The 15,627-nt window shown below is 49.1% G+C and overlaps 2 protein-coding genes across 2 annotated transcripts in view; one reads left to right on the top strand and one right to left on the bottom strand.

Annotated features, from left to right (window-relative positions):
• Nucleotides 1-6,368, top strand: part of LOC103197119 (radial spoke head 10 homolog B2) — a 78,086-nt gene extending 71,718 nt beyond the window's left edge. Inside the window, exons 18-19 of the mRNA XM_007941001.1 lie at nt 4,598-4,796; nt 6,200-6,368. Of these exons, the coding sequence (XP_007939192.1) occupies nt 4,598-4,796; nt 6,200-6,368 (368 nt within the window). The remainder of the gene's footprint in view (nt 1-4,597; nt 4,797-6,199) is intronic.
• Nucleotides 6,369-9,934: 3,566 nt separating this feature from the next.
• Nucleotides 9,935-15,627, bottom strand: part of CCZ1 (CCZ1 homolog, vacuolar protein trafficking and biogenesis associated) — a 49,905-nt gene continuing 44,212 nt past the window's right edge. Inside the window, exons 13-15 of the mRNA XM_007940988.2 lie at nt 11,513-11,671; nt 11,096-11,223; nt 9,935-9,990 (exon numbers count right to left, since the gene is read on the bottom strand). Coding sequence (XP_007939179.1) covers nt 9,935-9,990; nt 11,096-11,223; nt 11,513-11,671 — 343 coding nt within the window. The remainder of the gene's footprint in view (nt 9,991-11,095; nt 11,224-11,512; nt 11,672-15,627) is intronic.

Raw genomic sequence — 15,627 nt, 5'->3', positions numbered from 1 at the left:
CCTCTACACCAGCAAAGAGATTGCTGAAAGGGAGATAAGGAAATTGATAGCATTTACAATAAAACCAAACCAAACTCACTGCCATCTAGTGGATTTCAACTCATAGCAATCCCTCCTTGTGTTTGACCCCTCCAGGTGGTATCACTATGGAAGTAGATTGCCCAACCTTCCTTCCAAGGAGTGTCTAGTGGGTTTGGACTGCCAGCCTTCTGGTTAGCAGTCAAATGCCTTACGTACTATGCTACCAGAGCTCCTACCAAAAAAAGGCTGGTGGGTTTGAACCGCCAGCCTTCTGGTTAGCAGTCAAGTGCCTTAGCCACTATGCTACCAGAGCTCCTATAAGATAGGTGTATAAGATAGGTGTTAAAAAATAATCTTGTTTTCCCATCTACGATCAAAAAATATTACATATAAAAGAAGAGAAAATATTAAAGAGAAGTTCCAGCTGTCACAACCAAAACCAAAAAGCACCTAGGAATGAAGACAGAAAGAACGTGTAGGACTTTTACGGAGAAAACAACTGCAGCTTGCTGATCTCAGAAAGGTCTGGACAGATCTGCAGCAGATGCCTGGATGTGGAGCTGGCCTGCGGCCGCGTCCACCGTCTCCAGAAGGGTTCACGAAGCGAGCACAACCAGTCCCTGCCCCGGGACGAGGGTCGGGACTCTGACCAAGTGTCCATCTAGAAAATCAACCCAAACGGGAGAGCATCAGAAGGAAAATCCAGGGGATGCTTGTGGTCCAAGATATGAAAACACACTGAAAATGTAAAACTACAACAAGCAGCGCAGTACGATTCGGGCAAAGTAACAGGCGGATCATGGTGCACACCCAAGTACAAGCAGTTACTGCAGAGCTTACTTTGCTAAGCAGGAAAAAGATCAATTACTTACCAAACGCAGTTAGGATCACTGGCTAAAATGAGGGGAAATTTCAATGGATTACACTCAGAAGTAAGTATATGAATAGATAAAAACTAAGTATATAAACAACTCAGACTGGGCAGTGTTTCACTCTTACACACAGGGTCATTATGAGTCGGAACTGACTTGACGGCACCTAACAACAACATAAACAACTTATGTAAATAACTATTACTTATAAAATAAAAACTAACAAACACTACGAAGGAAAACACTGATAGAACTGACTACATGGAAACCAAAACCATCTCTTGGCAAAAGTAAAAAAAAAAAAAAAAGGACAGAGTAATAACCTTAAAGTAGTCAAACTTTCAAAAAGGTGAAAAATAACTAAGAGAGAGACAGGAAGTCATGTTTCCCACGAAATACAAACGGCCCAGAAGCACATGAAGAGACGGTGCCTTCCCTCATCACAAGGGGAACGCGGAGAAGGCAACAGAGGGAGCTGGCCATCGGGGGGCCGGCGCTGCCCAGGGAGAGGCATTGGGGACCGGCGCCATCCGGGGTGAGCCCATCGGGGACCGGCGCCGCCCGGGGCGAGTGCATCAGGGACCAGCGCCGCCCAGGGCGAGTCCATCAGGGACCGGTGCCACCCGGGGCGAGTCCATCGGGGACCAGCGCTGCCTGGGGCGAGTCCATCGGGGGGGACTGGCTTCACCCGGGGTGAAGCACAGTGTCCTCGGACCCAGCAGGTGGGGCTGGGAGACCCTCGCGGAAGGTGCGTGCTGTGTTTCCCCGGCCGTGCCAACTGCAGGATTCTATCCCAGGGTACTTTTGGAAGAGGAGGCAAAGACATACACAAGGATGCTCACTATGGCACCACGTACAGAACTGTGAACTGGAGACCACCTTGGTTACGGGGACGAGGGCGCATCTCTCACGGTTTCTGTCCCTGTGACAGGATACTTCCCAGCCACTGAAAATCTCCTCACAGACCACCCTGCTGACTAAGCTTCCTGAGCACAGAAGCTGACGGAGAGCCACCAGAAGGACGTCTGTCCCACTAGAGAAGGCAGATGTCTGTTGTGTCCACTGCAGCTCTTAGAACAGGACACAGCACACAGTAGGTACCTAATAAATAGGGTTTTTTTTAAACAAATATATGCTTCTTGCAATGAGCAAGTTTGATCTTTTAAGTTAGAATTTTACCCAGTGACTTTTCTCTCAAATAGAAAGTGGTGGTGGCAGTTAGGTGCCACTGAGTGGGTTCTGACTCAGTGACCCCATGTGACAAGAGTGAAACTACTCGAAGGCATTTTCCAGGCTGTCAACTCCACAGGGGCAGACTGCCAGGTGTTTCCTCCGCGGGGCTGCTGTGTGGGTGCCAGCTCCCCACCTTTCATAACAGCCAAGCACTAGCGCATGAATCGTCAGGATAGACAGACTTACTGGACTTGACGTGCTAGGGGCTGTCTGGTTTTTTAAAAAGGTTTGAAAATACTTCAGATGACACCGCTGCTTTTACCCTGTTCTTAGCAGCTCTGTCTAGGTATAATTCACATACCATCAAATTCCCGTGTTATGAATGCGGCAACCATCACAACGTCAGAGCTTCACTCCACAAGCTCTCCCGACACCCGTGTGGGCAACCCCCACCCTCCTCTGGCCTTGAGCACCCGATGACGGTCATGCTCTCTCCCCACAGACTGGCCCCTTCTGGACACACCACGTAAACGGAGTCACAGTATTACATCTTTTGAATCGGGCTTCCTTCACTCATGATAATTACTTTGTGGTTCTCTCGTATTGTAGCATGCACCAGCACCTCCTTTTGACTGCTGAGTAGTATTCCACTGTATGGATAGGCCACATCCTGTTTATCCGGGGACCTGGGTTGTTTCCACTTTGGGGCTATCATGAACCATGCTGCTACAAACATGTGTGCCCAAGTCTTTGTGTGGACATATGTTTTCATTTCTCGTGTCCTACGGTAACCGTTTAATCAAGGAAGTGCCGTCTGTTTTAGATGATGCCATCAGCGATGTCTCTCCACGCTCTTCAGCACTCGGTAGCATCAGTTTAAACATTATTTATTTATTTACCTGCACTGGGTCATGGGTTTCGTCTCCTTTACCACATCTACGTTTTGTAGGTATTTTCTCTGAGGTGGTAACGTGTCTTCTTTGTAATACACTTCGACTTGGTGGACATGCCTCTTGGGGAACCATACACATCACTAAGCCCTTGCAAAGTCCTGGCACTCACTGCTTCCATGTGCTAACGCATCTAGTCTTCACAGCGCCCCTGTGAGGGAGGGGCTGTTTGGATCTAGCACGCAGAGAAGCAGCAGGTGACACAACCAGGAAGCGGCAGAGTGGGGGCCTTGAGTCTCATGAGTCTCACTCAAGTCTGTACTCACTCTTGTGACAGGGCACCCAGAAGCCTGGGCCAGGGCCAACAATCCCCATGAGTGTCTTCATCAGTTAGCACCACATGCCTTTGGGTACAGCACTGTGCCCAGCCTTATGATACCACAGCTTTCAGTCACAATCTGGGACCTAGGAGTACACATGGGAGGCACACACATGGAAGTTCCAGTTTTTAAAGAAAACCTACTGCCGTCAAGTCGAGTCCAACTCATAGCGCTCACAGTGGGTTTCCAAAGCTGTAAATCTTCATGGAAGTAGATCGCCTCACTGGCCTCCTGCAGAGCAGCTGGTGGGTTTGAACCGCTGACCTTCTGGTTAACAACCAAATGTCTTACCTGCTGTGCCACTGGGGTGCCTTAGGGGGTTCCCTTAGTCCTTGTAGGATTGGCACTGACATCCGGGTGGGAGTATGGTTCACAGAACCCTCCCTTTCCACAGGAGCTATCCCAGTCTTCCTCACCCCCACCTTCACTGAGCAGGGCAGCCCATGTTCTTGACACTTTTCTTAAGACTCGTCATAAGAAAAACTCTATCTGGAAAGATTCCGGGTCCTGTTGATACTACACAACTAGCTGGAGCATTAGCTTCCCAGAATGAACTATTTGAAACATTTTCCAAATTAAATATCTTTTGGCCTTAGATAAGGAGGGGCCCTGGTGGTACAGTGGTTAAAGCGCTTGGCCTGCTAACTCAAAGGTCGGCAGTTTGAACCCAGCAGCCGTGGGAGAAAAGCTCTGTCGATTTGCCCCCATAAAGGTTGGCCTAGGAACCCTCTGGGCGATTCCCGTGTCACGTGGGGTCTCTGAGTCGGCAGCAGCTGCGACAGCAGTAAGATGACAAGAGACCCCTTTCCTCCAGTCAGAGTTCCACCCACTTCTTCCTCAGTTCCCAGTTAAAATCCTCCCCCGCTCTTATAAAGGAAATATTCAAAGGTATTGTGAGCAAACACCAATAATTTTTTTGCCCAAAACACAGAAAATGTCAGTTTTCTCCGATATTAATTCAAGAAAGCCAAAACACGAACGCTATGCAGAAAGACTAGAGTTACCTACCGGAGACTCAACGGGAGACTGAGGATCACGGCTGTGTTCTCCCGAGTCCTGGCCTCGCTCCAGGCCAGTCACTGAGACCCATCACACAGTCAGTTCCGTCGTCACAACCTGGGAGGGTGGCAGCGTCCCTGCACAGAGAAGGAACTGGGGAAGGCTCAGCGCTCCGCCCACCAGGGCGGGTGGCCCGTAGAGGCAGGCTCCACGGGTGCTGCCGGATCTCACTAACGCTCATTTTAATTAAACTCTGTTCCAGAGAAATATGAAAAGCCCAAGGACGAACAGAAGGAGAAGCTAACCACGTGGGTCGGGCATCTGTACGTCTTTTTCGTGAACACGCTCTTCCAAGCGTACAAACATGAGGAGACACTAAAGGAGAAGATCAAGGAGAACAGGGTACGAAACGCCGCAATGGCTCAGCAGAAGAAGATCGAAGACGACGAACTGGAGGCCAGGTGAGCCGACAGAACCCCGCAGCGCCTCGTCCCGGAGCTCAGTTCCTTCTTTCCGGTCTCCTGCAGCTGCCCAAGGCAGCAGGAGCAAATCACTTCAAAGTCCACAACTTCCCAAGGCCTTCATGTCCTTATCCTGTACTGACAACTTGTAACATCCCTGAGGGGCCCTGGCTGCATGTCTCAGCCACTCCCTCCTGGTCGCCTAAGGTGGTGATGACACCTATGCTCCAAAGCACAGAGACGTGGCTACGAGCCTGAGCTGTGGGCCCAGGCTGCCTGGGTTCAAATCCCAGCCCTACCACTAACCCACGGGTGACCATGGCAGTTCATTCACTTTGTTTCCTTGTCTGTTGAAACAGGGCCAGGACCGCTGAGGACAGAGTGACTCAGTAAGGGGCCGTGGTGGCGCGGTGGTCGACACTCAGCTGCTAACTGAAGGGTTGGCAGTGGGAACTCACCAGCAGATCCATGAAAGATGGGAAGTTTGCTTCCACAAAGATTACAGCATAGGAAACCCCGTGGGGCAGTTCCACTAGGTGCGCTGAGAGTCAGAATCGACTCCACGGCAATGGACTAAATGGGTGGCGCAGTGGTTAAGTACTTGGCTGCTAACCAAAAGATTGGTAGTTCGAACCCACCAGCCACTCAGTGGGAGAAAGATGAAGCAGCCTGTTTCCGTAAAAGATTTATAGCTTTGGAAACCCTGTGGGGCAGTTCTACTCTGTCCTCTAGGGGCGCTGTGAGTGGGAATCGAGACAGCAGTGGAGTTACGGTGGCACAGTGGTTAAATGCTTGGCTGTTAACTGAAAGACTGGTGGTTTGAACCCATCAGCCACTGTGGGAGAAAGATGAGGCAGTCTGTTTCCGTAAAAGATTCACAGCCCTGGAAACGCTGTGGGGCAGCTCTGCTCTGTACGGCAAGCTCACTGTGAGTCCAACAGACTCCACGGCAATGGATTTGGTTCTTCTGGGTTCAGTGACCTCACATTTGTGGAGCTTCTAGAACAGCACCTGGCAGCGATAAGCATCTAGGGATGCCACAGACTCACCCCTCAGAATGAAGGTCAGGGTCAGGTCTTCACAACACACCAGTCCAGAAGGTAAACACAGGCCCTTTCACATCACCTCAAGCCTGTCGGCCTGCCGATTAAACACACTACATTTGAGAAAAAATGAAAACACGAGGACTGTCAAAAGGCCTCTTCAAAGCTGCTAAGTCCCCGACGTCAGCTGGCTACTGGTTTGGATGTAGCGTCCGTCACCTTTTGTTTCAGGCAAAGGGACGAGAGGTTTACAGTGGAAGGTGAAGTGCAGGTGTGGACCAGCTTAGTCCATGCTGTCTGAAAACAAGCTTTGAAATTTCTAAGAAAGGAAAAAAGATACCTTCTTTTGTTTGCTTTTAGGCTGAACATCTTGAGAGAAGAAGAGGCCAAGAGACAAGACTACGAGGTGGACATTACTGTAATAAAAGAGCCTGGAGATGCCCCGTCCTCAGTCTTGGCACCAAGCCCTAAAGAGGACACGGTGGCCCAGGCCAGCAAGTCCATCACAAGTAAGAAAAAGAAAAAGTAAAGGCTACGGGGTAACACACATCAGCCGCAGGAACGTGCCAACGTACGAGGAGCTTAGAGCCTACTACAAGCGTTGTAACAAATTTACTGACCAATAAAACTGTTTTACTTCTTGCTATTTCTGAAATACTGGTACCTTGGCCCACTGTGTTTCATGTTTCCTGTATGGATGAGGAGTGTTGGTGGCACGGTGGTCAAGTGCTCGGCTGCGAACCACAAGGTCGGTGGTTCGAATCCACCGAATAGCTCTGGGGGACAAAGATCTGATCTGCTTCGTAAAGATAAAAAATAAAACGTAAGATTGAAACATTAGTTGAGGATGCTACCAAAATAAATAACGTTCTAGGAAACCCTGGAGCAATTCTGCTGTGTTAGCGCGTTGCTGTGCAGAACGGACTGGACGGTGCCCAAGGCTTACGCCCGAGGCCAGATACGCTCCCACCCGCCAGTGTCCTTCCCACAACACTCTCTAGTTCTCTGCTGGGCTCCAGAATTCGTCACAGTGGCCACACACAACTCACAGACAATACTCATGATTATGGGGTTTATTAGGAAAGTAAACCAAAAAACCACTCACTGCCGTCGAGTTGAATGGACTCAGAGCGGCCCCTCCTTGGGTTTTTGAGGCGATATCTCTATGGAAATAGATAGCCCAATCTTCCTTCTGAAGAGCGGCTGGTGGGTTTGAACCACCAGCCTTCTGGTTAGCAGTCAAATGCCTTAGGCACGATGCCACCAGAGCTCCCAAAAAGGCATTTTGTTACTACTCTAGTTTCCTCTGTTACCAGAAGGGACCAGTAACAGCTACAACTCAGGTTCAGGAAGGTGTCTGGACACAATTCTTCCAGCAGGACAGTCTCCCCTCGGCTGTGCCCTCAGGCACGCCTCTCTCATCCTTGGCCTCTTGGCCTAGCCTCTGCCCTGCTGGGACAAGTGTTACAAAAACTCTTTTAGCTCTGCTGATAGGACACCTACGTGCATCACACTTCACCAGCAAGCCTCCTCCCAAAGGCACCGAGCTTTCTTGCTCCGTGGGGCGGCAAGCCCGCTACTCTGCCTCTCGGTTCCTCAGCTGGTCACCTCTGCCGTCTTTCTGCCAAGGAGGTCCGGCTCAGGGATCTCGGGTCCAGGGATGTGTGCCGCTTCACCTCTGGTTCTTTTTAAGCCTATCAGAATAGCAAAACTGACCAGTCCCCACATGAGAGTCCCATACACCTTATTATTATTTCCATGGTCCCAGCCCCGCAAGGGTGCCAGCATCTTACTTTACTTATAAGCTACCCAAGTCCCCTAGGTGGGCCACGAACATCTAATATTTGCCTAGTTCCACCCAGTCATGTGGTGGGATTCACAAAGACTGTGACTAAAGAAGCCATACCAATTAATTCACTGCCCCACACTCTCACTACTTCCCTGGCCAGGAACACAACCCGAGGCCTGCCTGTCCTTCATACGCTGACTCCTACTGGGCCTCTCCCCCATCATTTCTCACAGAATCCCACAGCACTATCCACTACATTTTAAAAAAGGCCCCTCAGGGAAAATAGAAGGGCTGTGTATGCACAGAGAACTCAGGGGGCAGGAGTGCAAGGAGGGAACGACACAGGGAAGAGGTAACTATGGGGAGGAAGTGGGAGGGGAGCTGTTGCATTGTGGGAAATTGCAGTCAATGTCATGAGACTAAGTGTATGTGAGTTGCTGTATGGAAAGGGAATTTGCTCTGTAAACTTTCACCCAAATCACAGTAATAATAATAAAAAAATGCAAGCCCCTCAGACCAGCAGCTGAGGAGCAGGCTCTGGGCAGGCAGGGAAATGGACATTTGACATCATTAAGAAGCTGTTTAGTTACTAATGTGGGTTGTAATTTAAAGGTGACCACCAACAGAGTAACAATACAATGGAGAGCTTCCAAACTAGGAGGAGCAGAGGCAATTGTCCATCCAACAAGGACCATAGCAAACAGGAAACCCAACACTGGTGTAGAGCAGAGCAAACTTACCAAAACAATCACCAACATGAACGATGACACGCCCCTCCTCCACCTCCCAAAACAAAGGTAACCTGGAGCGCATGAGACAGGACTGGAAACTCCATCTTCTTGTCACTCTTTACGTGAGAAATGTTTTCACCAAAATCCCATAGAAAAGTTGAAGAGAAAGAGGCAGAAAAAGGTGTCCCACACAGGAGGAATGGAATAGCAAGCAGTCTTAACAGCAGACAAAACAGAACTTAAAGCAAATATTTGCATCAACTCAAATAACCCACTGCCATCAAGTCACTTCCGGCTCATAGCAACCCTGCAATAGAGCTAGAAAGCAAACTAACAATCAAGGAACAAAGGTCCGAGAAGACGTGGGGTCATCTGCGTCTCCCATGGCAGCCCTGCCAAGGCTGACAAGTACAGGGCAGAAGAAAGAGATCAGGATGGGGATCCTTTAAGCAACTAAATTAACAAGTCTGAGCTAACAGCACACAGTTAGAAATCCGAATGCTACAGAGAATGAACACTGACAATAAATGTGACCCTGTTTTCAGTGGAAAAGAGTGACAGCTTCCGAGGCCCCTCACAGACCACAACCTCAGAACAGTGCAGCTCGTCAGTGAGCACCACACACGATCAGCGGCATCTGAGAGGACCGGAGAGTCAAACGCAGTCGTAAGTAACTCGGGGGTTCACAAGGAGTCCTGATGGAACTTGTGAACTACTTAAGAAGGAACGGACAATACGACAAAGCAATGAGAAGTCACGCCCTTTGACGGCTCACGCAGGTCACTGAGGAGCCACTTGTAAGGTTGGGGGCACATCTTATTTCTGGACCACTTGCAAATTGTCACCAACACTCCTGGCTACTTTTCACTCAAACCCTGGCATCCCCAGACCACCAGAAATTAGGTTAAACTGAGTAAAACTCACCGAGACTGAACATCACCTGTGAAGATGGCAGAGTTGTAGCCATGGCGAGTGGGAGCTGACCAACAAAGGACGCTTACGTTTAAACTGGAGGGGATGCTGACGTCGAGATGTTTTGTATCACGTCATCTAAAAATCAGTTTTCAGGCTAAGAGGCAAGTCCAACAATTACCTCGGGCAAGTGCCCCATTCATTGTTCCTCAATTCAAGTCCAGTGACAGGGACGGGACCCAGATGGTCAGAAGTTTCAGTGGCTACAAGAGACCTGTGTGTTAAAACCCCCAGGGCACAAACCAGAGACCACCGGCAGCACAGCCACAAATGGCAACAGGAGATGCACTAAACACAAAACCAGAATTTTAAAAACTTTAACAATTTATTAGCCTTATTTTCCAGTAAAATATTCACATCATGTCCAGAGAATGGAATGACAGAGATGGTGTGACTACTGTGAGTTGATTCCACATAAATATTTAAAATCTAGAAATCTCCGCAGTCATCGGTTTAGAGACCGAGTAGAAACCGGGTTCTTCCAAGCAAGTATTGCTTTACTATTGTCATTAATCCAGTCACCAATATGACTGATAACTTGCGACGGTGGAGAGAACGCTGGCTGAGCCGTTCAGAGAACGTGTCCAGAGAGCTGATGATCAGTCAGTCCAAGAAGAAGATGTTATTGAACTGTGTTGCACAGAGTTTCTTTACCTCTTCTGCAAAAGAAACGGAGAACAGTGAATAAGGAGTAGGGGGTCACCACTTACAAAAGCCTACGTGGTAGACGGTAGTCCCATCCATTCTCCAGGAATAAAGTGGGAGATAAAAAGCGTCTACATCATTTCTGACCTTAAATCTAACGAGCCTAGGCAAGAAATGGTACCAAAAATGAAAGGAAAACCACAACAAACGAACAAACCATGAGACTAGTCAACACACTCAGTAGCCAGAGAAAGCGCAAACCCGACATCCAAAGTGCTGAGATACCCATGGATTCAGTGAAGCGGGGACAGCATCGGAAAGGTGGGCCTTCTTGAGAAATCTGAAGCAGCAACACAAAAGCCCTGCTGGAACCCTGTGCCGGAGATCCGGCACCCCGGGCTACACGGGATCTGGGTTTTACGAAACTGTGTATGAGGCGTGCACATACATGACTACTAACACGAGGAGGACCATAGAGAGAAACACTTCCACCCTCCATCAGTTCTCCATAAAAAATGCTTTGGAAGATATAAACAGAAAATTAAAAAGTTTGCACCTAACTGTTTCCAGTCTGCTCCACGTCTACGCAAGGCAGCAGAGGAGCCCAAGGGAAGGCAAGGCCACCATTTTCTCCATGGCAACTAAACTGTCAGGGTCACAGACAGAGCAACTGTCTGGTCACACTATGTAGAGGACCTGACCAACTGCTCTGGGTGAAAGATGGAAGAAAATTCTACAGCCTCGCTCAGCAGATGCAGACGGAGCCGTTCTGAATGACAAAGGAGGCTGGCGGCTCTGTGAACAAAACAGGTTCTCTGATCCTTGAGAAGGCCACTGTCTACGTGGTATGGAAAGCTGTGGGTTTTCTTCTCTTCTTTTACACATTATAAAAAAAACAGTTTTCTTTTGCCACTGCCAAGTTTCAGATGTTCTTTCAAGGGACTCTGCTACAAAAACATGAACGGATCGAATGCTGGTGACCTTGAGCACTCAGCCATCTGCCTGAAACCTCACTGTCATCAACTGTTCTACGTACCAGGTTTCTTAGTACACGGAACAGACAGTTTTGTACAATGCCGGAAGCGTTAATGTCCGGCTTGGGAACCAAATCCTATTTACCATTTACTTCAATCAGGTTTGCATTTTTTTGATTCAAAATAACATACAGCTCCCGCTGGTCAGACTTCTTCCCAACAACCCAGTAATCACTCATTGCCTTCAGGATGATCTCCTCGTCTTCGTCCACTCTGCAAGACAGGAGCGTCAAGATGCAAGCGCTCGTTAGACGGACAGCTAGACTGTGGCAGGCAAACATTCTAGCAGAGGTGGGAACCTGCAGTCACAGCAGAGCCCGGGACAGCTGACCGTGCACGTGGGGGTGGCCAGTGCTGGTGGGCTGACTGATCCCCTGTTCCCAAGTGGCACCCGTGAAGGTGGACAAGCCAAGCACGCAAAGAGGCTGTGGGGCCCTCAGTTTTGAAAAGGACGCCGTGAACGTACCTTCTCTTACTGAATTCGAGGCACTGTCAGAATTACCTTGTGAAATCACTGTTGATATCGCCCAGAATCTTCATGAGATCCGGATGAACGGACGTAAGCGACACGCTGGGCGTTTTCCTCATATGAATGGTACTCTTCTCAGCTAAGTTCATATGGTTGAAGTAGATAAATTTGAACTGGGGCTCCTTTTCAGACCTGTGGGAAGACGTCGACACAAGGGTAAATCCTGAGACAGTCACTGTTCACGCTGCACAGGCCATGCGCTTTTATCGGCTGGGCCTTCAGATCAAGAATCTCAGTTAGTTGAAGGCATAATGACCTAGTCCTGCAGCAGCAAAAACATCCAGGCAGGGGAGGCATTCAGCAGGGGGAATTCTCCAGAACTGAGGGTGGTGGGTTGTTTTTTTTTAAACACCAAAAATATTTTAATCATCATGTGATTTTCTCAACAAGCAGTGTTTTATAAATGACAGTTTAGAAATGGTACTGAGTTATTTCACTAACTTAAAAATATATATGTATCATCAACTCAGGCCATTTACTCGCAAAGAAATGGGTCAGCAAACTATGTCTCTGTTTTTTAAATAAAGTTTTATTGGAACATGGTCATGCCTATTCACTTACGTGTCTGGTTGTCCATGGTATTGCCTACGGCTGCTTTGGCTCTAAAGTGACAGAGCAGTTATGACATATCTAGCCCACAAAGCTTCAAATCATCACCTGGCCCTTTATAGACACGGTTTGCTGACCCATTTCAGGAGAGCAACGCTCATTCATTCCGTGTTGGAGAATGAATGAGGTACTTTCACAAACAGGAGTGCCACATAACGGAAGCTCACCACTCTTCCTGATGCCTTTTAATTATCCTAAATGAAAATAATTCTAAAACATAGTCTCCTTTTCCTGCTTAAGTACAATGAACATACTCAGTAGGGAAGACCTTTTTATTTTTCAAAGTGACTCTGGGTATGGCTGACACTGCCTTCCAGGGCTGAGTCGACCATCTCCTCTGAGAGGCCACTCAGACATGGGCCTCCATGGCTCCTCCTCACCTCCCCTCTGCCTGCGCCCCTACTCGACACACTGGGATCTCAGGGAGAACCTGCGCACAGCCCCAGCCCTGCAGGCTCAGAGCCTGCTCTGCTTACTTCAGGGTTAGCCCAGCATGCTCTGGAGGCCTGAGGGTGCCGGAAAGTTCATCTCCGGATAAGTGGGTTATTACCGTAATATTTATATCTAGGCAAAGAAAGAACGTGGATGATTTAGTTTCCAGGACAATAAAATCCTCACAAAAGCAGTTTGTTTTCAGGAGGCCCTTGAAAGTTGGAAAAGCAAGCTCCTCATTTATAATCTCGTCACCTGACAGCTTGCATTCCCAACAACACTATCTGACCACTTTGTGCGTCAATGGTATACGTCTCGGTAGCACACACAGAGGTTCGAGGTGACAGTAACGCTGACTGTGACAGTCAAAAGTGAGGCGTCAACTTGACTGGGCCATGATGCTCAGCGGTGTGGCAGTTACGTGATGATGTAGGCACCTGATCTGTGATCTGGTCATCCCGTTTTCCCATTACAACCTGGGCTTTAGACCCTAGCCCTGTCAATGAATGACGGGTGGGTGCTCGGGTAAAACCGGAAAGACGGGAAACTCAAAAGCTGTTTGGGCAGAGCTGTAAACTGAGTTGTCCGGGGCCAGGTACCTGCATCAGGTTGAGGCCCTAACTCCAGAACACTCCTGTGGCTGTGCCCTGATCCTGTAACACGCGAAATTTCCTCTGAAGAAGATTTAAACTACTTCCTGTGTATCTTCAAGTGGAGACTTACACTAGAAAATGTTACTTAGGTAATTAAGATGGGCAACTGTGGACTTCATCCATCCCACCTTCCCTGAAGGGTAAAAACAGTTATTTGCAAGGTAGTGTCAATAAAAGAGAAAAAGACACACACTCACACAGGCTAATTTTCACTCTCCCACCTCATTATCAAAATGAACACAACAATGTGTTAGTTTGGAGCAGGCCCATTTATCTGTTACCTTTCCCAAAGAGCTAAAACTTAATCCTTTTAAACACCAACATGTTTTTCTCAAACACCTAATTATACAAATGTGTATGTATGTGCACTATGTTAGTGAACTCTTGTTGATGTCTTCTTAACAAAGTTTGCGACATCAAATACCAAAGCACAAGTGGCTGCAAAAAACATATGGAAGAATGGAGCCTGCCTCAAGTGGCCATGTTGCTGTCGTCGTCAGGTGCCACTGGGTCAGCTCCGACTCACAGCGGCCCCACGTACAACAGAACCAAACACTGTCTGGATCTTGTGTCAGCCTTACAAGTTACACCTGAACCCGTCGCAGCCACTCTGTCAGTCCATCTCATTGAGGGCCTTCCCCTTTCCTACTGCCCATCCACTTTACCAAGCATGCTGCCCTCCAGGGACTGGGTCCTTCTGACAAGATGACCAAAGGAGGTCAGATGAAGTCTGGCATTCTCGCTGCCCAGAAGCATTACGGCTGCACTTCCTCCAGGACAGATTTAAGTGGAGAGACTATGCTTTTCTCAATGTGTCTGCTAAGTTTTGAACAGACCATGTGCCTTCTGAATTCCCGCCATTTTTTGGTGTGATCGGCATCTCTGATCATGTCCCTTTCCCTTTTTTCTACCGCGGGCTGTCATGGGGTCCGTGCTGGTTCAGCAGTAGAGCCCTTTGCCTTTTTTCTGCCGCGGGCTGTCGTGGGGTCCCCTTCGCCTTTTTTCTACCGCGGGCTGTCATGGGGTCCGTGCTGGTTCAGCAGGAGAGCCCTTCGCCCTTTTTCTGCCGCGGGCTGTCGTGGGGTCCTCTTCGCCTTTTTTCTACCGCGGGCTGTCATGGGGTCCGTGCTGGTTCAGCAGTAGAGCCCTTCGCCTTTTTTCTGCCGCGGGCTGTCGTGGGTCCGTGCTGGCTCAGCGGTAGAGCTCGTGCCTTCCATGGAGACCTGGGTTTGATTCCCAGTCAGAGGCCTCAGTGCAGCCATCACCTATGTCATGGAGGCCTGCGTGTTGCTATGATATGAACTGGTGTCATGGAGGTTCCAGACGAAGATGAACTCGGACGAAAGGCCTGCTGAGCTGCATCCACAAACCAGTCAACAAAACCCCATGGGTTCTAAGAGCCGCTTATGCACAGGGTCCCGTGCGTCAGGGCTGACTCGGCAGCGAACAACGACCACACAGGTGGGCATCCCGAGTAGTGATGATCGGCAGGTGTCCAGAGCAGTCCCAAGGAGCCCTCCCACGAGTAAACAGCATCCGAGTAACTGAGACGCAGAGATGTGAACGTTTAAGACCAGGTATGTGGGAATGTTCTTCCTCCCACAGCACACCAGGAAAGGTTACTCTGACCCGAGCCGAGAGACGGAATCGGCACCAACCTGCTCACAGTGTCACCTGTAGCCTCCAAGGCCGTCTTGTGAGCACAGCCAGTCTCCTTGCTTTTGTTTGTTCTCCGCTGAGGCCTAGGTAGCTGCTGGTGAGAACTGTCTGATTTCTGGGTGAATATGGTTACTTCTGTTCTTCGGTTGTCAGATGAAACTAAAGGTTAAAAAATTCTGAACTGATCCATTTGGATACGGTGAAAAGGAAAACTGGCCTTAGCTGGTAAGTTACACAGTAAAGGTTTTTCCTACACGTCTCTCTAGAACGACTGGGAAGTGAGAGGGTGCTGAGAATCCTCTTAACCAGTGACTTCCTCTGACACACCTGGCCGTCACCATCACGGGAGCTGTGCTAAGGTGCCACTAGGTGCTGGCCAGTCGATTCCAACTCATGGCAACCCCAGATGACAGAGAAGAACTGCCCCAGGGGCTCCCTAGGCTGCGATCTGGATGGGAGCAGACGGCTAGTCTCTCTTCTGCAGAGCCGCTGGGTAGGCTTGAACTGGTAACCTGTTGGTTAGCAGCCAAGTGCTTAACCACTGTGCCACCACAGCTCCTTCACTGCACTGAAGGCATGGTCAATCTTCCTTCCTCACCTCTTTTCCTGATCCTCTCATTACCAACCTGGACTGTTAATGGACGAGATCGGGCGGGCAACATTAAAGGTGGTAAGGCCACAGACACCAACCCTTATTGCTAACGGCTGCTCTGTTTCACTGTGTGTATGAAGCCC

Source organism: Orycteropus afer, unplaced genomic scaffold (genome assembly GCF_000298275.1).
Source record: "Orycteropus afer afer isolate SDZICR_OR568_19922 unplaced genomic scaffold, OryAfe1.0 scaffold00006, whole genome shotgun sequence".
In the NCBI taxonomy this organism is placed as follows: domain Eukaryota; kingdom Metazoa; phylum Chordata; class Mammalia; order Tubulidentata; family Orycteropodidae; genus Orycteropus; species Orycteropus afer.
This window is presented reverse-complemented; position numbering and strand designations above follow the sequence as displayed.